General features: G+C 35.5%; 3 protein-coding genes across 3 annotated transcripts; 1 reads left to right on the forward strand and 2 right to left on the reverse strand.

Annotated features, from left to right (window-relative positions):
• Positions 1–8746: 8746 nt before the first annotated feature.
• On the reverse strand, positions 8747–11229 carry LOC140840413 (uncharacterized). The gene is made up of 9 exons (XM_073207615.1): positions 11108–11229; positions 10875–10994; positions 10716–10783; positions 10291–10399; positions 10111–10179; positions 9572–9629; positions 9174–9409; positions 9025–9076; positions 8747–8932 (listed from the first exon to the last, which is right to left on the reverse strand). Exons 1-9 carry the CDS (start codon positions 11108–11110, stop codon positions 8865–8867), a joined length of 783 nt encoding a protein of 260 aa, XP_073063716.1. The 5' UTR covers positions 11111–11229; the 3' UTR covers positions 8747–8864.
• A 93-nt stretch (positions 11230–11322) lies between these two features.
• Positions 11323–13811, forward strand: LOC140841219 (glutamyl-tRNA reductase-binding protein, chloroplastic). Its single transcript, XM_073208485.1, has 5 exons — positions 11323–11831; positions 12033–12113; positions 12403–12507; positions 12663–12812; positions 13374–13811. Exons 1-5 carry the CDS (start codon positions 11424–11426, stop codon positions 13620–13622), a joined length of 993 nt encoding a protein of 330 aa, XP_073064586.1. The 5' UTR covers positions 11323–11423; the 3' UTR covers positions 13623–13811.
• Positions 13812–17475: 3664 nt separating this feature from the next.
• LOC140840688 (uncharacterized) lies at positions 17476–18457 on the reverse strand. Its single transcript, XM_073207861.1, has 2 exons — positions 18016–18457; positions 17476–17897 (listed from the first exon to the last, which is right to left on the reverse strand). Exons 1-2 carry the CDS (start codon positions 18455–18457, stop codon positions 17476–17478), a joined length of 864 nt encoding a protein of 287 aa, XP_073063962.1.
• Between the last annotated feature and the right edge of the window lie 8119 nt (positions 18458–26576).

Here is a 26576-nt window from a genome sequence, read left to right on the forward strand (position 1 = left end):
AGCGGCAACTGGCGAAAAATCATAAAAGAGAGTAAGAAAGCAATGATTTGTTGTGCCAAATGGGCTACATTGATTAGCATAAATTTGAGGGTGATTAGAGGAAAAAAGCCGGCTGAGAAGTGCATGCTTGAATTTGACAATTTGGGCCGGAGGAATGTAAGTTACTACAAACAACTTAGCTTCATGTCTCTGTAAGTACTCACATCAAGGAAATTTTAAATTGAGCCTCACTTGTGGATCAATAACAATGAATTGGACATTGTAGTCTTAGATATAGTCAAATTGGCTTAATGGCCAAATTGGCGGCAATTGTTGCACCCAAGTTCAACAAAAGCCCAAATTTTGCAAAAGCAAACAACAGGAAAAACACGTCAGCTTTTAAAACCCAAATTGTCAAAGCCTACGATGGACTTGGTTTGGGAGGAAGGTCGGACGACTGAGGAAGTTCATCCACGATCCATGATTTATGATCGTGAAAGATTGCTAAAACCGCTTAAAAGAATTCATCAACAAACAACTCTACAACAAAAAACTAATTCAAATTTCATTTAATCAAGTTCATCCTCGTTTGTTTATTTCCAGTTATCAGTGGCATAATTCCCTTAGTTTTTTTAGCATATTCGTTCAGCTTTTATTTTCATTTTTATTGGTAAAAAATGGTAAACCAAATTAATAATAATTGCAATTAATTTTGATGTTCATGAATTTCTCTTATGCAATTTTCGCCTAATTCTTTATTTAATCTCTTAATTTTTTGGCTTACTGATGTAGTTAGGACTAACAATCGAATCCAGATTCACGTCGCTTGATCGTAGAAATTAGATCATTCAAAAAATTGACAAGATTTCATGTCTGGAACGTCCTCAAATTTTATGTGAAAACAATAGTTTAAAAAATTAAATATTTATAAGAGTTAAATGTGTGAAAAAGCGAGTAGAAAAAATGTGTGAAATAGTAGTTTTACTGTTTTAGAATTAAGAAAAATGTTTCACCAAAAGGTAGTTACTATTCTACTATCTTTCTTTATTAATAGGATAGATGTGAGTGTCGACAAAGAATGAAGCAGAAGAGAATAGCAAGCAGCAAAATTTGAAGACGGAAAACGCGGAATTGACGAAATGAAGCAGAAGAGAAAACGCGTTTTTATACGCGTTTTCACACGGACAGGGGGCTCTATAAATAGAGCTCCCCTCTTCATTCTGAAATCATCTCTTTTTCGAGTTTTCTCTCATCTTATAAGCATTTGAATGCTTAGTTCTATAATATTTGTAAGGTGTTTTGTTCTCCTGTATTAAAAGAAAGAAAACACAGTGAGTGAGTTGTACACCGTAAAATATTATAGTGGAATTCTTTTCATCTTGCACGTGGTTTTCATTCTTAATAATTTTTAGGGGTTTTCCACGTAAATCTTTGTGTCCAGTTTATTCTTTACCTTCGTGTTTTATTATCTCAAATTTCGCACGTGGGATCAACAAGTGGTATCAGAGCCTAGTTCAAAATTTCTTAAAATTCTGAGTATGCTATGTGGTTGCAGTCTAGACTGATCTTCCACATCAGAAAAGATTTTTTGAGATTTTTTATTTAAGGTAGGATTATTTTGTCCAGTCTATAAAATTGTTGTAGACATAATGGCGGGAAGGTACGAGATAGCAAAGTTCAATGGAAGCAATTTTATACTGTGGAAAATAAAGATACACGCAGTTTTAAGAAAGGAGAATTGCTTGGCGGCTATTGGAGATAGACCGGTGGAAATTACGGATGATGAAAAGTGGAATGAGATGAATGATAATGTTGTTGCCAATTTACACTTGGCTATAGCAGACGAAGTTTTGTCAAGTATCTCTGAGATAAAAACAGCCGAAGTTATATGGGATACTCTGACAAAGATGTACGAGGTCAAGTCGTTACATAACATGATTTTCCTAAAGAGAAGACTTTATACTCTTCGGATGGCGGAATCCTCATCGATGACCGACCATATCAACACACTAAATACTCTATTTGCCCAACTCACTTCCATGGGACATAAAAATAGGGGAAAATGAACGTGCGGAGCTTCTACTTCAAAGTATACCAGACTCATATGATCAACTTATCATCAACATAACCAACAATATCTTATGGGCTTTCTAAGATTCGACGATGTCTTAACTGCGGTTCTCAGAGAAGAAAGTCGACGAAAGAATAAGGAATATAGGTTGGTAACCTCGAAGCATGCAGAGGCTTTACCGATGATAAGAGGAAGATTCATGGACCGTGACTCCAGTGGGAGCCAAAGACGAGGTAGATCAAAGTCAAGAAGTAAGAAGAAAAATATTTACTGCTTTAAATGTGACGGTAAAGGGCACTTCAAGAAAGAGTGTACGAGTATCGAGAAAAGTTCTCAAGGAAATATGTCCAGTACTTCAGACGGTGGTGAAATATTATTCAGCGAGACGTGGCACATGACGTCTCAAAGAGAATCGTTTGATCATTATGAACCAGTCTCAGGAAGATCTGTATTAATGGGAATTGATCATGCCTTGGAAATCACTGGGGTCGGTATTGTTAAAATTAAAATGTTTTATGGCACTATTCGCACCATACAGGAGATACGACATGTGAAAGTACTGACGAAGAATCTTTTGTCCTCGGGGCAATTGGATGACATCGGGTGCAAAACTCGGATCGAGAATGAGATCATGAAAATTGTGAAGGGTGCGCTTGTGGTTATGAAGGGGGAAAAGTTGCTTCAAATCTGTATGTACTTTTGGAGGAAACATACAAAGAGGCAAAACTAGCTGTTGCATCAATTGGTTCAGGAGAAGAATTAACAGTGTTATGACATAGAAAGCTCGGGCATATGCCAGAACGAGGGTTGAAAATTCTCTCAGAACGGAAGTTGCTGCCAAGACATACAAAAGTGTCACGACCCTTTTGTGAGCATTGTGCTACCAGTAAACAAAAATTAAAGTTTGGCACTTCTACTTCCAGAAGCAAAAGTATATTGGAACTGATTCATTCGGATGTTTGGCAAGAACCGGTTGTATCAATAGGAGGAGCGAGATACTTTGTCTCGTTCATTGATGATTTCTCTAGGAGATGTTGGGTGTATCTAATCAAGAAGAAATCAGATGTTTTCCAAGTCTTCAAAGATTTCAAAGCGCGGGTTGAACTTGATTCAGAAAAGAAAATCAAGTGTCTGAGAACTGACAATGGAGGAGAATATACCAGTGACGAATTTGATGCATATTGTCAACATGAGGGCATCAAAAGACAGTTTACGACGGCTTACACACCTCAACAGAATAGAGTGGCGGAGTGGATGAATAGAACCTTGTTGGACTTAACAAGAGCTATGTTGAGGATTGCGGGTCTAGACAATTCATTTTGGGCAGAAGCAGTCAAAACCGCTTGTTATATTATCAATCGTTCTCTTTCAGTGGCGATTGATCTGAAGACTCCGATGGAGATGTAGACTGGGAAGCCGACAGATTATTCTCATTTACATATATTTGGAAGTCCGGTGTACGTTCTGTACAATGAGCAAGAAAGATCAAAGTTGGGTTCGAATCCAGAAAATATATCTTCTTGGGTTATGCTGATGGAGTAAAGGGGTTTCGCTTGTAGGATCCTAATGTTCACAAGCTTGTCATCAGTAGGGATGGTATCTTCGAGGAAGATAAAGTAAAGGGATACAAAGGCACATCGAATTTAGAAACTACTATTTTTCAGGTGGAAAATAAGAAGGACGAAGGTCAAGTTTCTTGTGAAGCAGTACCAGAGCACGAAGAACAAGAACATGTTGAGTCTAATGTTTCCAATGTGAGGCAGTCAACTCGAGACAGAAGACCACTAGGTTGGCTTTCAGATTATGTCACTGAAAGCAACATTGCATATTGTCTATTATCAGAGGATGGTCAGCCATCGAGTTTCCACGAGGCTAATCAAAGCTCGGATGTATCCTTGTGGATGATAGCAATGCAAGAAGAATTGGAGGTATTAGACAGGAATAAAACTTGGGATCTCGTTACACTACCACGTGGGAGGAAAGCCATTAGAAACAGATGAGTCTATAAGATCAAGCGTGATGGCAATAACCAAGTGGAGCAGTATCGTGCTAGATTGATGGTAAAAAGGTATGCTCAGAAAGAATGCATTGATTTCAATGAGATATTTTCTCCTGTGGTTCGGCTTACAACAGTCAGAGTAGTGTTGGCATTGTGTGCGGTGTTTGACCTACATCTAGAAAAGCTAGATGTGAAAACATCATTTCTTCATGGAGATCTTGAAGAAGAAATTTATATGCTCCAGCCAGAAGGTTTTGCGGAAAAATGCAAAGAGAACTTGGTTTGTAGGTTGAACAAATATCTGTACGGTCTCAAACAGGCGACGAGGTGTTGGTACAAGAGATTTGATTCTTATATCACGAGCTTGGATACAACAGACTGAGTGCAGACCCTTGTACATATTTCAAGAGGTCTGGTGATGATTATATCATTTTGCTGTTGTATGTGGACGACATGTTGGTAGCAGGGCCCAACAAAGATCAGGTCCAAGGATTGAAGGCACAGTTGGCTAAGGAATTTGATATGAAGGACTTGGGACCAGCAAACAAGATTCTAGGGATGCAAGTTCACCGAGACAGACGTAACACAAAAATTTGGCTTTCCCAGAAAACTTATTTGAAGAAAGTCTTGCAACGCTTCAACATGCAAGAGAGTAAGCCATTATCGATCCCTCTTCCTGTTAACTTCAAGTTATCCTCCTAGATGTGTCCTAGCAGTGAAGCAGAGAGGATGGAGATGTCTCGAGTACCATACGCATCAGCAGTGAGAAGTTTGATGTTCGCTATGATATGTACAAGACCGGACATTGCTCAAGCAGTGGGAGCAGTTAGTCGGTATATGGCGAATCCTGTACGAGAGCATTGGAGCATTATTAAGAGGATCCTTAGATACATTAAGGGTATCTCGAATGTTGCATTATGTTATGGAGGATCGGATTTTACACTCAGGGGCTGTCTTGATTCAGATTATGCAGATGATCCTGATAAAAGAAATCTACTACTGGTTATGTGTTTACACTTGCGAGGGGAGCAGTAAGCTGGGTTTCAAAACTGCAGACAGTTGTGGCGTTATCTACAACGGAGGCAGAATACATGGCAGCTACTCAAGCTTGCAAGGAGGCAATGTGGATTAAAAGGTTATTGGAGGAGATCAGACACAAACAAGAGAATGTTTCTTTGTTTTGTGATAGTCAGAGTGCCTTGCACATTGCAAGGAATCCAGCCTTTCATTCCAGGACGAAACACATTGGAGTACAATTTCATTTTGTGCGAGAATTAGTAGAGGAAAGAAGTGTACATATATAGAAGATCCATACAAAGGATAACATAGCTGATTTTTTGGCCAAGCCAGTGAACACTGAAAAGTTTGAGTGGTGTAGATCCTCAAGTGGTCTAGCGGAAATGTAAGCATCAGGGAATTTGAAAGGATGTGTGCAGATGTGTTGATTCTCAATCAAATCTCCAAGTGGGAGAAATGTAGACAAAGAATAACAATGCATTAAATGCATTGTCATTTAGTTGGTCAACAAATGAGCTGGATTCAGTGAGAATAGCAAGCAGCAAAATTTGAAGACGAAAAACGCGGAATTGACGAAATGAAGCAAAAGAGAAAAGCGGACAAGGGGCTCTATAAATAGAGCTCTCATCTTCATTCTGAAATCATCCATTTTCGAGTTTTCTCTCGTTTTATAAGCATTTGAATGCTTAGTTCTATAATATTTGTGAGGTGTTTTGTTCTCCTGTATTAAGAAAGTGTGTGTTCTCTTTGGAAACACAGTGAGTGAGTTGTACACCGTAAAATATTATAGTGGAATTTTTTCATATTGCTCGTGGTTTTTATTCTAATAATTTGTAGGGGTTTTCCACGTAAATCTCGGTGTCCAGTTTATTCTTTATTTTCGTGTTTTATTATCTCAAATTTCACACGTGGACCAACACTGAGGAATTCATATAATTTGTTTGGACATTAAGAAAATTATTATCAGGGAAAGATAGATCAACTCACATATGTTAAGACACAATTTTGTATGAAGCATGATGCATTAAATGATCGCATTGTTCATGTTTTATCCAATGTTCAGCTCATTTTTACAAATTATTAGAGTTTATATATATATATATATATATATATATATATATATATATATATATATATATATATATATCGATTTTCATCCTTAGATTATACATCATTGTTATCTTAATTTCAAGAACTAAATAGTGCGTAAATATTAAAATTATCTTTTTTCTAATTCTATAACGTTTCTTACTCTTGAACATTCAAAATTCAGTTTTTGTAAGGTCGTCTTACTTTATTGAAAATTATACCTATCCCTATAAATTATTGGCATGTATAGTAAGAGATCTGTGCTCATTTTTAAATTTACCAAATTACATTTACTTTTGAGTAGGTCTCTTGTTAAACGGTCTCACGAATTTTTATCTGTAAGACGGGTAAATCCTATCGATATTCACAATAAAAAGTAATACTATTAGCATAAAAAGTAATATTTTTTATAGATGACTCAAATAAGAGATGTGTCTCACAAAATACGACTCGCGAGACCGTCTCACACAAATTTGTCTTTATTTTTTGAGCGGCCGTGGCTTAAAGGATTAATCCAAATCTTTCAATTAGCCTTATCTTTATCTCTAAGGCTGCGTTTGGTCGGAAGGATAGGATAAACTAATGATTAGTATGTAAATGATAAAGAAAATGATTGTGATAGAATTGTAATATATGATGTAAAATAATATTATGTTTGGTAAGATTTTTAAGTGTAGGATAATTTTAAATTTTTTGATGAAAAGACGAAATTGTCCTTCCCCTTCGCGACGGCGACAGTGGCGGCCGGGGGCCGGCGGAAATGGTCGATCGGAAAAGGTCAGCAGGTGAGACGGCCGGAAACGGCTGCCGGAAACTTACCGACGGATTCTCAAAGACCGTCGCTCATAGCGACGGTTTTTGGGAAACCGTCGCCGATCTTGTTTTGAGTTATTTTAATTACTAAAAATTAGATATTTAGCGACATTTTTTAAACGCACCGTCGCTAATTGCGACGTTTTATAAACAAACCGTCGCTAATAGCCACGGTGTTTTGACAAACCTTTCTACACAAACCGTCGCATGAGCGACGGTTTTTGAGAAACCGTCGCCGATCTTGTTTTGAGTTATTTTAATTACTAAAAATTAGACATTTAGCGACATTTTTTAAACGCACCGTCGCTAATTGCGACGTTTTATAAACAAACCGTCGCTAATAGCCACGGTGTTTTGACAAACCTTTCTACACAAACCGTCGCTAATAGCGACGTTGTTTTGACAAACCGTCGCTAACCGCTGTCGGCCGCTATTCGGCCGGTGGTCGGCAGTTCGTCGGTGGTCGGCCGGTGCTCGCCGCGGTCGGCGGTCTGTCTGTGGTTGGCCGGCGGCGGTCGGTGGCGGGAAATGGTGGTGAGTTTGAATTTAGGAGAAGGGTAAAATCGAAAAAATAGGAGGTATTAAGAGTGAGATAAATAATCCTAGGAGGTGAGGAGGTATTATTTTAACCTACCTAATATAACCTAATCATACCTAGGAGGGCTAAGGTATGTTTATTTAAAATTGAACCAAACACTTGATTGGGCCGGATAAATTAGTCTATCACTCTTAATTCCTCGAACCAAACGGGGTGTAAGTTTATTTTTATCTTTATTTGATTTAGGATTATGTTCGTTAGTTTTCTACGAGAATTTGGAATCTAATCGACGAAAATATTATTAATGTTTCAGGAGAACAAATTCTTGTTAGAGAATTTTCTCAACTGAAAGTGATACATTTTTTATTTCGCTCCACTTCTGTCCTAGACAAACCGATACGTCTAGATTACAGGAGCATGCAGATTTAGAGTTCAAAATTCAATTCCATTATTTGTCTGAAACAATACATATCGACCTATTTGTCATACCAACCATCCACTCCACTTTGTGACAAAAACTTGTCTGAAACAATCTCACGGATTGTATTTTGTGAGACAAATCTCTTATTTGAGTCATCCATTAAAAAGTACTTTTTATGCTAAGATTATTACTTTTTATTGTGAATATCGATAAAATTGATCCGCCTCACAGATAAAAATTCGAAATATCGTCTCACACAAAACATACTCCCTTTTTTTATTTAAAAAAAAAAGCTTAAATTTTTTAAAAATTTGTATTTGATCCATTTAGCGTATTACTATTAAATTTACCGATCTAAACATATTAAAACTTTAAGCTTAAACTTCTAATTTTTCATTTATTAAATTATCAAAACAATACCATTTTTACTTGAATCTTTATCAAAATTTGTTTACATTGAAATACCAAAGATTGTGCATGAGTCATGCACGCAAACGATGCCCGCATGATCAATCAGGTCTTTTATGAGACAATCTCACGAATCTTTACTTTTGAGTGCGACGTGTTTTACTAACTTTAAATGTCACAAAATAACGTGTTTTTTAAAACATTTGGAAAGTGGTTTTTACGCGGGTCTCGAACTCGATATCTATCTCATATCGGCCTACCATCTTGCAAGGTTATCGTTGAACCTTCATTGATTGATTACCCAATAGGTTTATCAGTCCAGTTTCCTTCGAAAAAAATGCTCGTGAAAGGACCTTGCACCGGTCTTGATTTTACCCTATCGAATGTTTTCACAAGTTATTGGCGATGAAATAAAGCTTCAAGTTCATACTTTAACTAGTGAAACGAAAATTGCTCCCAAAATTTAATGGACTAAGTCGGTACAATACCAAACAAAATAAATGTGTAAATATGGCCCTCGCCAATGCTTCTACACAAGCAAAACAGCATTGATACAACCATCGTTTTCAGGATTATTTGTGACTTGAGCATATTTCCCTGTGTTTACCATCCATCAAAAAATAAATATATAAGGTAAAAATTTACGTAGCTCAAATATCAGCCTAAATTATTAGGAAGATCGAACTTACCCCAAACAACTTTACCAGCAGGAGTGACAAGACCGAGTTCACTAACATTCACCTGAAATACGTAAAGAAATGGTATGATGAGCATTCAATGATAAGATAAACCTAAAAAAACTTCAAGTTGGAAGTATAGATTAAGGAGGAGCATGGACCTCAATTATGCTCCCTTTGGTCATGACACCGAGAGAAGTATACATGGGGCCATTTGGGTTTTTCTTTACACCAATAATCTCTAAATTAAAGGTACATTTAAGTTCCGGGTGAGTCACATGGGCTTTTGTAAAACGTAACCCAGATGGTCGAATGAAACGCTCATATTTTGGAGGTTTCCTAGTAAAACTTGGTCCAACGAACGTTGCTTTTGTTATCATCCTCTTCCACTGCTTAGCTGCAAATTGGAGGATACATTCACCAAAAGCACAGTTAGCATCATCTGTTGTTTCATGATATTCATGGTAGGATAAATAAACAGCAAAAATCTTCCCAACATTTCAGATAGTATCGTATAGAACAAGGAAATATCCATATCTGACATCCCTGGGATACTTACTCTTCCGTTTGCCAGATCTGACAACCCTAAACATCTCATCTTCAGCAACAGGTCTGACCTATGAAGTCAACAAATATTCCAATTCAGATATTTCTTGAATTCAAATTAGTAAATAGTAATACTTCTCAATCAAACAATCATCACCAGAAATACTACTGAACACAATCATGCGCGTATTTGAAAGTATGATAAGGCAAAGACGCACAATATTTTCAAAAGGTCACAAAAATGTTACACATAATAATATGGTTAAGTTTTCTACGTTACTTCAGTAGACAGCACCAATATTAAAATGTTTTCAGAAAGATAACCAGACAAAGATGATAACATAAGGTAGTGATGGATTAAGCTAATAAAAGATGAGAAGACCTCTTAAATGGTTATCTCCAATTGATTTAAGTACAAGGATCAAATATTTGTAATGGCTGTGAATCAAGGTATCACAGCCTTATAGATCTGTGCTCCATCTCAAGCCCTTACAAAAAAAGGCACAACAAAAAGGCACATCACATAGACAAGGGAGAAACTGCAGAGCATACCTTTGGTAGAGGCACCTCCCACTTCCCGGCTTTCTCTTTCCTCTTTTGTTTTATGGTGTTGCTAAGAACCTGGATATTGAAGGATGATATTTTCAGCGGTATTGGAAGATGGAGATTTTTATCCAAGGTTCATGTTTTCACTGAAAATTTATGAAATAAAGCAAACAAAATTAAGACTACCTTAGCCCTTGTTGTCTCGTCACGATCAAGAAGATAAGCAGGGATGGCACCTTCATGGACATTGTCATCAACCTTGCGCCGGACTGACGATTCTTCATGCATAGCCAATCTGTCAAATAATGATACCAAAGCAAGTATGCCAATTACAACAAGCACCAACACGTTCGTGAAAGGACAAAATTGATCTTGAAGAGATGTGGAATATGATATCAATCAGTATAATAAGCTTATAAACCAGGAAATTTAGCACTTGAGATCTATCAAAATGTTTGAGAAATGTATTGATGATAATCAGCATCTGTACAACCAATAGGAATTTCCACCTCAACAGTCGCAAACCAAGCGGATAATCAATATCTCTACAACCAAATGAAGCACACACAAAAACATAGCAGTGCAGTAAGAAAAATTCCACAGAAGCTTACGTTTTCTTCATCAGCGCCTTCTCAGCATACCGCTTCTTCGCAATGATCTTACCCTTGATACCCAACGCCTGATTCGATCAAATAAACAGTTACAACATCAAATCTTTACCTCAAAGACTGAATTAGACAAATAACCAAAAAATCAGAGTTAAGAATAACCTTCTGAGCAATTTCCGATCGTTTATGAACTTCTCGCGCCTCCTTCTTGCGTTTCCGCTCAAAATGGTCATGGCGGTAGCCATGCCTTTTCCTGTGAAGCTCTATATAATCTCCTTGCGGCTGAGAAATTAAATTTTTGTTAATTACACATGAAAAAACGAGTAGTACAACCCAATTTAAGCAAAGGAACCAAAATTCTTCGGAAATTAATAGATATTCGGAATGATGCATACCATGATGAATCTTTTGAAACCCTAATATTCGTTCGTCTGTGAAATCCGGCGTCTTAAGCCAGCGATGGAAACAGGCCTTCGCTTCATCTAACAAGTAATGGGCTGGGTTTCAAGTATGTTGGGTTGTACTATTGGGCCAATTACCAAACCAAGCCCATCAGAACCTCCACAAAATAAATATAGATATAAATATTTAAAAATAAACGATTCAGCCGGTGAGCTCTGTTATCGTCAACTTCGTCTTCCCATCTCTGCCACCCCCAAATCGTCAAATTTTGGTACATCAAATCCAAAAATTTCCCAATTTCAATCCCAAATGCTTCCACACATCCAATCTATCTCCTCTAGTGTTCCTCCTTCACTTTTCCCAGTAACCCATTTTCCCTTTCCTCTTGTTTCGCTTTCTGAACCCAGAAACAGAGTTCTCTTTAAGCCATTGAAAGTTGATAGATTAGCTGCCCGTAAGCCTTTAAAATGTTTGGTTTCAGTGGTTTCAGAACCGCTCCACTTGGAGTCAACCAACGGCCAGAGGCCTATTCCGGCTGAGGTTTCTAGAACTATTATGGAACTTTCCAGTGCGGGGACCCTTTCAACGGTGACGCCAGAGGGTTGGCCTTTGGGTTTTGGCGTTCGCTTTGCTGTTGATGGGAATGGAACGCCGGTTCTGTGCTTGAATGATTTCGCAAAAAAAATTTCTATTGATAGATGTAGTCTTCATGTTCAGGTGCGTGCGCCTCGATGATAGATTGATTATATCTCCTCTGGTAAAGTTTAATTCTTGATGGTCTTTCACTGTTTCTTGGTCATGTCCATTTGTGATGATGTGTATGATGGCATTTTTCTTTTTCTGCGAATTTGACTTTACCCCTTCATATGTTGTGGAAAGAAGTTGTTTGTATATGTGATTTGAGTTGATTTATGCCAGTTAGAGCAATCTGGGGTGCGGACGCCACAGTGCACGATTCAAGGGAACCTTGAAAAACCTAGAGATAGGATGGCTCTTCGGGTAAGAAGAAATCTCATTATTTTTAGTTTGTTTTCTCGAGTTGAATTTAAGTTTCCTAGCGTCTTACTACATAGTTTGTAAGTCTGTTATAGTTCATATCCATTTTAAGAAATTTATGCCTGTTCGAACGAGATGAGTGATTGATTGATTGTTAGATTTTTGTGAACAAATGGATGCATCCACTAACTACTGATATCGTCTCTAGTTTGACTGGGAACCATGCATATTGCCAAATACATTTAGCATAAGTTCAATTCTCATTTGCGTTTTCAACTTCATTTTGTCACAGAAACTCTGTTCAGCATGGAACAAACGATTTAATGAAGAAGTAGATGAAAGCTACATCTATGCAATTAATGTTGAGCGTGTGCTTCAGATGGAAGATTTTCCTGAGGTATGTTGTTAATTCAATGTCATTGTTCTTTAATTCACTCGATATATATTGTTATCAGATATTAAGAAATTGTGCTGGATATATATTGTTATCAGATATAAGAAATTGTGGATGGATTCATGAAATTTACTTGATAATGATTAGAACTATTACAGGATGGTATATGGGTAACTTCTCTGGAATATTCATCAGCAGACCCGGATCCTCTTCGAGATTGCGCAGAAAAGATCGTAGATGAGATAAATACCAACAACTTAGAAGATGTTTATCGTTTTAGCAACGTATTTGTGGATTCGGATTTCCAGGTTTGTGCCTCCAAAATTTCTGACTATTTTTTTGGTCATCTTTATTTATTGATTTAAGTTCCTGTTTTAACAATTTCGGGTCAAAACTTTATTCTTCTATCTGTTACTTCATAGCTAAATTCATAATTCAAGTAAAGTTTTATTTATTTGTGCTGGGGAGGTTGCATTGGAATCTGTGATTGTTTCTCAACAAGTCCATGTTGGTTCCAACAAATTGATAAATCATGAGATTTTGTGAAACAATAACAAGTAACGAAGTGAAAGCATGACAGACATCTTATACAGTTGAAGGACTGAGAATTTCATGCAATTCAATGGATTAATGTCAATTGATGCTTGATCAGGAGACTTTCGATTTTGTGGATGAATGAAAATTTAGTTGACCAAGAATAAGCTTTTTTCGGGCCGCATCTGTTAGAAATAAAACCATGCCAGCGCCATAAATGTTTATAAGAATTGTGAAACATGAGTGTGAGTGTTACATGTATTCAACTGAGTGTGTGTAACAATTGGATATTTTCTCTCAGTAAGTAAACTCATCGAGTGCATGTGTTTCATTAGGTGTTAGATGCCAAAATGGTGTGGATTGATCGTCTAGGATTTGATGTGCGTCTGAGATCAGTTCAAAAGGATGTATACGAGGTTCGAATTCCTTTCCCTAGAGAAGTGGCTGACGAAAAGGGTGCAAAATCTTCTTTCAACGGCATGTCTCAGTTTGCTTGGGAGGTGGAAAAAAATTACCATGTCCCTGAGTTCAATAAAGTGAAGCATCTGAAGAAGATCTCAAACACTGCCATATTAGTTGAATGAGGTTTATTTGAAATTTTTGTTATTCCTTTTATGCACAATTTCTGCAGTGTTTCATTCCCGGATCTATATAAATTTTTTAGATAAATTTTTGTAGTTTCTGGTGAGGCATTGTACAATGTTGTTGAGTTGTTTGTCACTAAAGAGAACATTGTGTTCGAATGAAAATGCTGACCCGGAAATTCTTCTTCATCTTGCTGTCTTGAGTGCAGAGGATTTTATCCTTTTTCATTTTATTTCAGAACAGCCAAAATAGCCACGTTAGAAAATAGCCCGTTACGGTTTTCGGATCAAAACCTGTTGATATGGTGGGTTGGTGATATTTTTTAAAATAGATAAAATGGATGAATGTCTAATTCTGTATCTGAGATTTAGGAATTTAAATTGATGAAGCATGTGCAAGAAAAAAAAAATGCACGCACTAACATTCTTGTTTTGCGAGAATCAAGGAAGATCGACAAGAAAGGCTCGGGACATCAAAATGTAATATTAGACTTTTTTATAAGTTTTATTTAATATATATATTTTTTATTTTCTAAAAATTTAGATATAATAATTAAGAGTGTTTTCATTTATATAAACATGCTTATTTGAAAAAATAATAATTTTTTAAAAAAATTTAAAATCGAAATGAATCTGACTTAGATCTGGTGGTTAATTGGGCTCGTAACCGTCTATTTACGGTTAAGGGTCAAGGATTTTCCCGACCCGAACTGGCTTGTGGCTAGGTCTACTTCAACCTACTTTGCTTAAAGAGCTTAGGCCATCTCCAACCCATATCCTCTATCATCTAAAATAGAGATTCATGATCTCTATTTTTAAAAATCTTCTCTAACATATATCATCTAAATATTACCAAATACTCTATTTTTTTAATTTACTAGTATTTAACCTGTGCAATGCACGGGATGATATTATTAAAAATTATTGAAAATGAATAGATATTTAAATTGAAAAAATAATATAATTATAAAATATAAAAAAAATATTTTCGTTGATTAAAAAACTTTCTTAAATACAATGCATGTCGATTAATGTTTTTGCTAATAATCAGTATCATATGTCAAAATTTTAGATTGTGTTAGCCTAAGATAATGACATGATGCTTACCATGTTTAGTGTATTGATGTCGGCAACAACCTTAATACATATTTAATTCTTTAATTTTCAAAAAACTATATATTATTATTTTGTAACATGTGATAAAAAAACTATTTTTAAATCACATTCAATAAATTTAATGATAAATACTTTTTAAAAAATTCAAAAATTTCGTCAATATCGACATTCATAAACAATTTTGTGACATGTCACGTATTTGACACATTGAATGATAATAATAATTGTTTCATCAATATCTTTATCCAAATGAGTTGTGATTTAATTTACAAAATCTATTCATTATATGCACAGCAGCTTATTACTCCGAAAGAAAAATGAAACATGTGATCATAAGTAAATTATGTATAAATCAGGAAAGTTATTTAATTAACATTTATTACGTATATTACAAAACAAAATCAATAAATTTTATAAGGTGTCGTTTAATAAGATGCTTAATTTTTTTAGAATTGGTTTAATCACTTCCATTACGGGCAATTTTATACTATCATCTATCCATGAACTTTGTAATATAGAAGAAAATTATCACATTAATAATACGTAATAATTAAAATTTTTGTATAAATAGATGAATAATATTTTTTACTTCTCAATCATGAAAGATAGACTTTAAAGTGTCTTGTTGTTCTCGTTGTTCTCATATATAGGTAGTTCATAACAACGAACAAATCTAAATTTAAACGAATCTTGGAAGGATTCAACTCATATATGATGCTGAAAAGAGGGTCATTTCAGAATGTAATTTTGGAGTAGATAAATTTAGTAAGATAAATAAAATAAAATTGGTTTCTAATATAGTATGCAATATTGCATTATTTATAATTTCAAATTCAAATAAGACATCCCAAGGTACAAAAATTATACATTGGATGCTTTTGACAGAATTATATCATACATTAACTCTTTCAAATTATAGAAATCTCGAATTGAATGCATTGGGTGTCAAATATTTCTGATTATTGAAGGTAATATACATGTTTGTTGAGAGTAATTTAATGTCAATTTGAAACTATTTTGAATCTCTATTTTAATTTTTTTGTGTTATCTTATTTGAATTTTTAAGTGACAATTCAAGATATATATAATATACATATGGTTTTGGAAGAAAACTACCAAGCATTAATTCTTTCAAATTAAGGTAATTTCGAAATAATATGTATTTGAGATAAAAAAAAATTATGATTAATAAATGGTAAATTAATGTTCATTGGAAAACTTTAGTGATAACTTTTAACACTCAACCAATTTTATTTTTAGAAAAATTAAATAAACTAATAAATATCGTATTTCTTTTTTAGTAAGTAATTTGGGTAGGAAATTACTTAAAATAGGAAAATTTATTTTTGAATGATTTACCTCATTAGTGATACTGAATATTGCAATCATTTGTATTTTAAATTTATTTATACATTTTTAATTGCACTGATTGATATAATCAATGCAAAATTTTTAATATAGTTTATTTTTTCAATAGAGTTTAGTTTTAATTTGAGTAAAAAAAAACATATAATACATAAATTACATTTGAATTAATATAAAAATTACTTAAATTCAAAATTGAATTAAATGAATTGATATAATCAATGCAAACAATAATTGAAGTCATCATTTATTGCAGTACACACACACACACACACACATATATATATATATATATATATGAGTGATGCTGAACATTGCAATCATTTGTATTTTAAATTTATTTATATAGTTTGTAATAAAAATTAAATAAATCATAGTAACACAAAATCATATCACAAATTAAGATTGAAATAATCAATGCAAAAATTTATTGTAGTTTATTTTTTCAATAGAGATTAATTTCAATTTAAATAAAAAATAAAAAACATATAATACATAAATTATATTTGAATTAATATAAAAATTAATTAAATTCAAAATTGAATTAAATGAATTGATATAATCAATGTAAACAATAATTGAAATGTTCATTTATTGCAGTACAGATATTTCAATATGCATAATATATATTTCTTTTTTAGAAATGACATTTTGTCGAGAAATTACTATTTGTGGCAAAAACTCTACTTATATATATATATATATATATATATATATATATATATATATTATATATATATATAATATATATATTTAATTTTCAACTCATTTCCTTTAAATATTAAGAAATACTCTATTTCTTTAATTTATTTCATTTTCAACTCATATCTTTTAAATATTATCAAATATTTCATTTCTCTAATTTATTTCATTTTCAAATACACACACACACACACATATATATAATTAATTAATTTCATAATGTATTATTTAACTAAACTTAATTAATTCGCTAAACATAACACAACTACATGTGTATTCGACTCGTTTATTTAAAACAATACATTTATTTTGTCATTAAATTGCAAACAAAAGACAACATTCATCAAACGGACATAAAATATAAATGAAGACAAACATAAACGACACATGATTTAAAGAACAACATACAAATTGACCATTAAAAATACTAATATTCCGAATTACTGTACTCCTCCCACAAATGGTCATAAGAGCATCTCGGAGTGCATAGTGAGCCGATTTATCTTTTATTTTACGATGGCGTGCAAGAAACTCTTGAAATCGGACATGCTCATCACGTGCCATTTCAACATCTGGGATGGGTGCCTCGCGATAATCTGTGACTGGCACATTCAATTCCCTTTAGTCTTCAATAATCATATTATGCATTATAATACATGTTGTCATGATATCATGCAGCACTTTTTTTGCTCCAAACTCGTGCAGGTCCAGTGATTATCGCCCACTTTGATTGCCATACTCTAAATGCTAGTTCAACATCTTTTCTACAACTTTCTTGTCGTGCTGCAAAATATTTCTTCTTTGGACATTGTGGATTGTGGATTGTTTGCACTAGAGTAGCCCACTTTGGATATATACCATCTGTTAGGTAGTATCCCATGGTATATTCTTTTCCTTGTATGACATAGTTAGCAGGGGGAGCTACACCATTGGCCAAATTAACAAAGAGATGAGATTTTGATAACACATTAATGTCATTGTTTGAACCTGGCAAACCAAAATATGCATGACATATCCACAACTCGTAATCTGCTACGGCCTCCAAAATGATGATTGGTTTTCCGCTACGACCAGCATATTGTCCAGCCCAACCTGTTGGACAGTTTTTCCACTTCCAATGCATACAATCTAGGCTTCCTAGCATCCCCGAGAATCCACGTTGTTTTCCAATAAGGAGAATCCTTTCAATGTTCTCAGAGATACCAGTCACCAAAAACCTCCACCACAGCCCGACAAAATCTTTTTAAACTTTCAATCGCAGTAGACTCCCCGATTTTAATATACTCATCTGTTGAATCTGCCGCCATACCGTATGCTAAGATACGCATTGCAGCTGTTATCTTCTGGTATGGGGACAACCCGGGCCTCCCCAACGCATCTACTTTCTGTACGAAGTAATTGTCATGTTGTTGAACGGATTCCATAATTCGCAAGAATAGCCGACGGGACATTCGAAAACGTCTCTTGAACATTGATTCATTGTACATTGGAGACTCAGAAAAATAGTCATTGTACACGCGTTGTTCGGCAGCTAATCTGTCTCGATTAATCACAACATGGCTAGTGATCGAGCCTTGTCGGTGCAAATTATCACTTTCTTGGAAGTAATTGGAGACAACGGTAGCACTGTTTATGAGCTGGCTTAAAACCATTTGTTGTTCGTCAATGCGATTCAACTCATTCTATACGTTGGCACTAGATTGATCTTCGTCGTCAGATGACGACGAGGACGCATAGAAAGAAAAACTTGAAGGACCCCTCCTTCATCAAAATTCATTTTTGAGCAAGTTGAGTAAATTATCAAGAAGTCACTGGTCTTTAAATAAGTGGTGACACTTATGAGTTTATTTATATTAGATATTTTAATTTATTTTTAATATTATATGGAATAAAAGCAAACTCATTTTTTTTGTCACGGGTTGTGTATTTCAATAAAGCCAACTGACGAGGGGGTTGTCTAATTTATATAATGCATGTTGTCGTGGGCTATGAATTTCCACTAAAAGCCAACTGAGGAGTTGTCTAGTTGCAGTCAGCTGTCACGTGGTGTCTAGTCACAATCAGAGACAACTCAATAGCCCACTCTTGTCTATATACTAGTTGTCACGGGTTGTGCATTTAAAATAAAAGCCATGTGATGGGTTGACTAGTTGCAGTCATCAATCACGTGTTGTCTAGTCACAGTCAGAGACAACTCATTTGTTAACTCTTGTCTATATTTTTTGCAGTTGTCACGGGTTGTGTATTTGTCAGCAAAGAAAAGTCATCTGGCACGAGTTTTCACCCACTAATAAAGAAACTCTATAATATGTCAGAGATGCATTGTACATTTAAAATAAAGTTCTTTCAATACACACCTTTAGATCAAATTTCGTATCCCCAAACAAATCAATCTAATTAATTTAAATTTCTACCGTTAGATCATATTTAATTTTAATTGATCCAGATTTCTTATCAAAATGTTTTGGCTATAAATTGAAGCATCATACGAAGCATTGAGACCACTCCTACAAATTGAATAATTATTTACAATCAAATGACTTCATCTAAACGCGGTGCTGCCTTCTCAATCGAGGAGGACAAACTACTTGTGATGGCTTATCTTGATGTCTCCCAAAATCCAATAATTGGTATAAACCAATCACGCGATAGGTTATGGTCACGAGTGGCAGCTACATACAACGAACAACTCGCTGGTAACTCAACAGAGCCTCGAAGTACTAAGGCCCTCCAATGTCTCTGGTTCAACATAAATAAGATTGTCCAAAACTTTAGTTCATGTGTTAGCCAGGTGGAACTTAGCCGTCCAAGTGGTGCTTCTGAGAAAGACATCGTGAGTAATTAATTTTTTTTATCATATTTCTGTGAAACTATATTTTTTTACTTTATGTGACTAAGATACAATTCATACCTTATTATAGTTGGATCAAGCAAATGTAATGCCCGAGAATTTAATTAACGTAATCTGAGATGATTTGTTGATTATGACTTGATGTAATTATAGCCGGGCCAGTTCGAGATCAAATTGGAAAAATTATGAGGGACACAAGATTTGGGCCGAATGTCATTCGCCCGGGCGGGAGTTTATGACCGCCCGAGCGAGAGGGTTTAATGGTAGAAAGCCGAGAGTCCTTCGCCCGGGCGGCACTTTTTGTCCGCCCGAGCGCGCATGTAGAATTGTGAGGGCCGAGAGTGCTTCGCCCTAGCGAGCAAGTTTTGACCGCCCTAGCGAGCGACGTGCAGCATGAAGAATAAGCCACTTGCCTTTCATGCGAGATGTGTATATATATATGTATATACAAACGTAATTAACAAGAATCAGAAAGAAATAAGAAGGAGAAGGGAAAAAGAAGAAACCGAGGGAAAAGTTGGAGATTGTGAACAATCCGCCCGTCCGATTTTAAATCCGCCTACAGTACTGTGTTCCTATCAAAGCAGGCTTCATCTGGACGTAAGTTTTGTTACGTTTAGACCAGATTTGAATTTATGATATTGTCAGAATTGAATATGATTCAGATATGGTGTTTATACTACCGTAGATATTGTATAATCGAAGACAGATTTAAGAATAAGTTGGTTATACAATTGTTATGAATTTTAGAAGATATTGACTGAGACTTCAAACTAAATGGTAGTATTCTTGATTTAAGAATGAATAGAGGATTATTCTTATGGGTCTGGATAGGTTATTCAGTAGTTATGTGAAGTCAGATAGAGGAAATAATACCGTATGTCTGTATTATATATTTCAGCATTTCTGAAGATGCAGTTGTTAGACATTCATATGCTGGAATTAGAAGAATGATATTATGGTATTGACTCCAAGTTCTGATAGGTTATTTGTGATGTTGAGATTGTCGGGTTATCGACATGATATGATATGCCGTCTAAACATCAGTTGGCGCAGATTGGTCAGATTCAGTATTGATTTATGTTATATTATGATCTTGTTGATATGAATCAGATTGTGGTTTGTTCAGATATGGATCAGATTATATACTGAATTGGGTATTGTTCAGAACAGATTGTGATTTGAACTACATATTGATACAGTGTATTTGTTATTGTCGTTTCAGATCAGGGATGAACAGATTCGACTTCGAGACGTCGTCTTCATCAGATCAGGAAGACAAAGGTATAATTCATGTGATATTCGGGACGCATAACTCAAATTAGATTAATTTGAGTTTCCCAATAAAATCACATACTAGATTATTGTTTATATTGTTATCTGATTATGCTTTGATTATAGAATCTGTATTCAAGCAGGTAAGATAATTGTGATATTCAGTTATGAATATGATTATGCTTTGTTTACAGATTGTTATTCATTGCAGTTAAGATAGGAAAGTCTTTGACAGGCATTGTCAAATATCTAGACGTTTCGGTGTATCTCAGCATAGGAGTAGGTATTACTCTTATTGCCGCCGTTGATACAGCTCAGACCGAAGTCTAGGAATGAGACGTTCATTACCCCGATTGGAGGGTAGGTAGTGACGTCTTATTCACACCGGGATCCCTAGAGTTCTAGTCGAGTCAAGTCTAGACGTGATTTGATTAGGACTGCATGCTTATATGGATGTGGTTCCTAGATCATAGGACCCATCATTATTGCTTCCAATTGTGCTAGCATGTTTTTATGATTTAGATTGGTTATATGCATGGTTGGTTGATTTGAAGTGCATGCTTGTTGTGTGATTAGATTTCATAGCTTATGAAATCTAATGTTTCGATTTTATTCGTAACAGCATGTTTCATGAATTATTTTATGTATATACATGTTTACCATGTTTTATACTGGGATTTATTCTCACCGGAGTTATCCGGCTGTTGTCTTGTTTTGTATGTGTGCATGACAACAGGTGGGGCTGGATCAGGGTCGAGATGACGATGAGAGAAGACGAGTTAGCGTGGTGATTCCGGACTTACAGTAGATTGGGTTTTATTACTTGAATTTAGTAGTTGAACCTTAGATTAGATTATTGTATGTTAATACTGAAATGTATTTTATACAGATATGTATATTATTAGATGCCATTACCTTCCGCGTTTATATTTTAAAAAGAAGAATTTTTAGACCCTGTTTATCAGAATAGATAATTACATCCCAGTGATGATTAAGAAGATGATTAGCGTCCGGGTCCCCACAACAGGTGGTATCAGAGCCGATAGTTCCTTTAGCGATAGTTCCTTTAGCGATAGTTCCTTTAGAGATAGATCTTTTAGATTGAGATAGTAAGAACTGATAGATCTTTTAGACTGACTCAGATTAAGATAGAAGAGAATGAGCGGGGTAGATGAATTTTCTTTCCTTGCATGTCTGTGCTAGCATGAGATTGATTTTCATGTTGATTGACATTGTGTGCTAGCATGAGACTATGTGTTATTGCTTTAAGATACATGCTTACCTGATTATATGATTTGAATTGGGATTATGTATTCTTGAATATGAATCGGATCGGATTCATGATCAGCAGTAAGATGATCATGATCAGCAAAAATTGGCACATATTTGTATTATTGGGTTACTAATGTGTGTGGTAATCAGATGTACCTCCCAGAAGGATTGTGGAAACAGGCCGTACTTCGTATGATCCGCCATACATACCAGAACCGCAGATAGATGTGTCAGCGACTCCGATGGAAACTAAGTTGGCAGAATTTCAGTTATTTGAGCCGCCGATTCTGAATGGTACAGAGACGGCTGAAACGTGTCAGCACTGGGTTGAGGACATAGAGATATTGTTTGATCTACTGGATTGTACAGATGACCAAAGAGTTAAATTGGTATTTCACCAATTACAAGAGGTTGCCAGAAGTTGGTGGATTACAATCAAAAGAGTATTAGCACTACGGGGTACCGTGATCACGTGGGAAGTCTTCAAGACTGAATTCTATCAAAGGTTTTTCTCCGCCTCGTACCGAGAAGACAAGAAAGCAGAATTTGAGATTTAAGTCAAGGTCAATTGAATATTGATGATTATGCTGCTAAATTTTCTACTCTGTTGCGTTTTGCTCCTCATATGGCTAGGGATGATGAAGCTGTAGTGAATCAATTCATTAGAGGATTGAATTCGGAGATAGTTGCATTCATGAATCTACAGCGACCCTATCACTTTGCTGATGTTTTGAGTAAAGCAAAGAGAGCAGAAGAGAGTCTGATTCGGCAATTAGCAAGGTTGTGTGTGAAGCAACCCCAGACACCACAATTCCCTTCGAGATTCGAACATGGCAGCACGAGTGGAAAGCAAGATTTGCTGAAAGCTCGGAAGAAACAGTTCAAGAAGTTAGGCAGTGGTTCCTCCAGTTCCAGTGGTTCCAGTCCGAGTTATACTGGAGTTTATTGCGCTAGGTGTGGAGGGAGACATCCCACCGAACAATGCCAGGGAGTGACTGGTAGATGCAATGTCTGCGGACAATATGGGCATTTTGCTAGAGTGTGTCCTCAGAAGGGTTCCCAAAGATTTTGGGGAGCAGGACCATCGGGTGGCAATGCGTGAGAAACAAACCCAGAAACTACCACAGGTACTATTCTTTATGATTATACTGCAGATGTATTGATATATACTAATGCATTCGCCATGAGTATCTGTGATTGAGTAGCATGATGATATGCTATATTTATGGGGTCTGTTTGTGCTGTAGTATTGATTTCCTTACTGTTTGGAAGAATATGTTGATATCAGAGATTTCTGTGACATGTTATATACTACAGTAGAATGAAACCGGGATTGGGCTAGATATGATGTACTGGTGTTATATGATTTCGATCTCAGTATGGATATGTACTGCTAAACAAGTACAGAAATATTGTAGCATGTGTTCTGGAAATAGTTGATAAATGAGGATTCTAGATCTAGAATTCCTTAGATCATTGTACTGTTCTTGACTCGATTAGTACAGAAAGGAATATATAGTATCCATATGTATTCAGTAGATCCACTGAAATCGAGTCTAGCAGTAACACATGGGCTAGTAATCTAATAGTTGACTGGTGTTGGCCTAGATAGGATGTCAGATGTGTTTTATATCAGAATGAACAGGAAGAAGTGACAGATTAAAGTATGGGCTAAGGAATCCAGTTGATTGTGTATTTCTCTGGAAGACATTTTAGTTGGTTTCTAAATTGACAGATTATGTGTTCAGGGGTATTTTGAAGAATTATGCTTGTTATATCTATGATTCCGGGATATATCCATAGCATCTGATTGTTTATATTGAATATTTGAAGACTGGGTTAAATATTCCGAGAACTGTGATTATTGTATACAGCAATGGGTCAGGTATGGATCCGAATGCAGTTATTGATACAGGTTTATATTCAGACTATGTGGTATCAGGAATGTCAGAATTAGCAGAATGTCAGATATGTCAGAACTTCCTTATCTGATTTGGACAGATTATCTTATTCTGATTATCTTTTTCTTGTATTACTTTACATCTGCTGAGTATTGTTATGATTCTAAATCAGTATTTGAGACATCTTATATTGGTTGGGAGTATATTCTATTTGCAGATGAAATATAGCAGTTGATCTGGACAGTATGAAGATTGGTCAGCCAGCCAGAATCTATTATGTTATGAGTTTTCTTAAACTCACTAGATCAGCATAGGATATTTATATTCTGAGTTTGATTTGGTGTTATTGTAATTATTATTCAGTGTGTGATACTATGCAGTTCCAATTGTATCAGAGTTGTTTGTGGAAAATACAGTAGTCCCGAACAGTGATCCGAATTTTCAGACCTGTATTTTGTTGATCAGATCAATTTAACAGCTATATGAATTTGCATTTTATATGGGTTTGGTTATCGTGTGTTATCAGAAGTTGTTTACAGCTTTTGGTATTGATAGTCAGAGCCGAATACCAGGTAGGTATTTCTTCGTTCTTTTATGTTATTAACTGATCTTGTACAGCATTAGTTCGAATCTGAAGTCACAGGTAGTGTCAGAACTGCACTGGGGTGGATTCAGGTTTCATTCAGCTATTTCAGAATGTAAGATATTCGAACAGATAATGTGGCATAGATAGATGAGATCAGTTGGGACAGCAAATTATGTTGTAAGATTGGTAGAAATGGTACTGATATGTTTGAATTGAGAACAAAAGAAGCCAGAAAGATATGAATCAGAAGATGATTACCGATTTAGTATATTTCTGAATAAGAAAATGTGAGTATGGCTTTCGGGATAAAAGTACCGTCAATTCTACAGCTTATGATATGATATGATTATGATTGACAGAATATTCAATCTATATCTATCAGTTTGTACCAGATTACGTACAAACAGAACCAGATGACATAGATCAATGTCAAAGGAATTGTCAGATTTACTAGAATGCTGCATTAGATGATATCAGATTGTGATTTGGATGGAGCGGTACTTGTGACGGAAATATCATGAGTTCTCCCTCGCAGAGTTGTTACAGATTGACAGGTAGTCAGCGTGTAGTAACCAGATATTGGCGGATATGGGTAGAACTTTAGTACTAGATGTTAGTACTAGCTGTTATGAATGGTTGTCAGGGTATGACTTACGGTATGACCATAACTATCCAGCTAGATTAGAATGAATAGATGTAAGAAACCAATGTCGGATGATGACGATTGGTATTGGGAGCCGAAGATGGAATAGCAACTACAGGTGGTATTGCTTTGTTATAAATTGCAATTGGCGTATACAGGTGTTATATAGCCAGTAATATGGGATTGATTCGGCTAGTGAAATGAGTTTGGATGTTAAACTCTGTCATATATTTCTTCTGACAGATTTGGTTTGATGATTGGTGAGTTCGAGGACGAACTCAGATCTAAGAGGGGGAGAAATGTAATGCCCGAGAATTTAATTAACGTAATCTGAGATGATTTGTTGATTATGACTTGATGTAATTATAGCCGGGCCAGTTCGAGATCAAATTGGAAAAAATTATGAGGGACACAAGATTTGGGCCGAATGTCATTCGCCCGGGCGGGAGTTTATGACCGCCCGAGCGAGAGGGTTTAATGGTAGAAAGCCGAGAGTCCTTCGCCCGGGCGGCACTTTTTGTCCGCCCGAGCGCGCATGTAGAATTGTGAGGGCCGAGAGTGCTTCGCCCTAGCGAGCAAGTTTTGACCGCCCTAGCGAGCGACGTGCAGCATGAAGAATAAGCCACTTGCCTTTCATGCGAGATGTGTATATATATATGTATATACAAACGTAATTAACAAGAATCAGAAAGAAATAAGAAGGAGAAGGGAAAAAGAAGAAACCGAGGGAAAAGTTGGAGATTGTGAACAATCCGCCCGTCCGATTTTAAATCCGCCTACAGTACTGTGTTCCTATCAAAGCAGGCTTCATCTGGACGTAAGTTTTGTTACGTTTAGACCAGATTTGAATTTATGATATTGTCAGAATTGAATATGATTCAGATATGGTGTTTATACTACCGTAGATATTGTATAATCGAAGACAGATTTAAGAATAAGTTGGTTATACAATTGTTATGAATTTTAGAAGATATTGACTGAGACTTCAAACTAAATGGTAGTATTCTTGATTTAAGAATGAATAGAGGATTATTCTTATGGGTCTGGATAGGTTATTCAGTAGTTATGTGAAGTCAGATAGAGGAAATAATACCGTATGTCTGTATTATATATTTCAGCATTTCTGAAGATGCAGTTGTTAGACATTCATATGCTGGAATTAGAAGAATGATATTATGGTATTGACTCCAAGTTCTGATAGGTTATTTGTGATGTTGAGATTGTCGGGTTATCGACATGATAT

This window comes from Primulina eburnea, chromosome 9 (genome assembly GCF_022965805.1).
Source record: "Primulina eburnea isolate SZY01 chromosome 9, ASM2296580v1, whole genome shotgun sequence".
Lineage (NCBI taxonomy): Eukaryota > Viridiplantae > Streptophyta > Magnoliopsida > Lamiales > Gesneriaceae > Primulina > Primulina eburnea.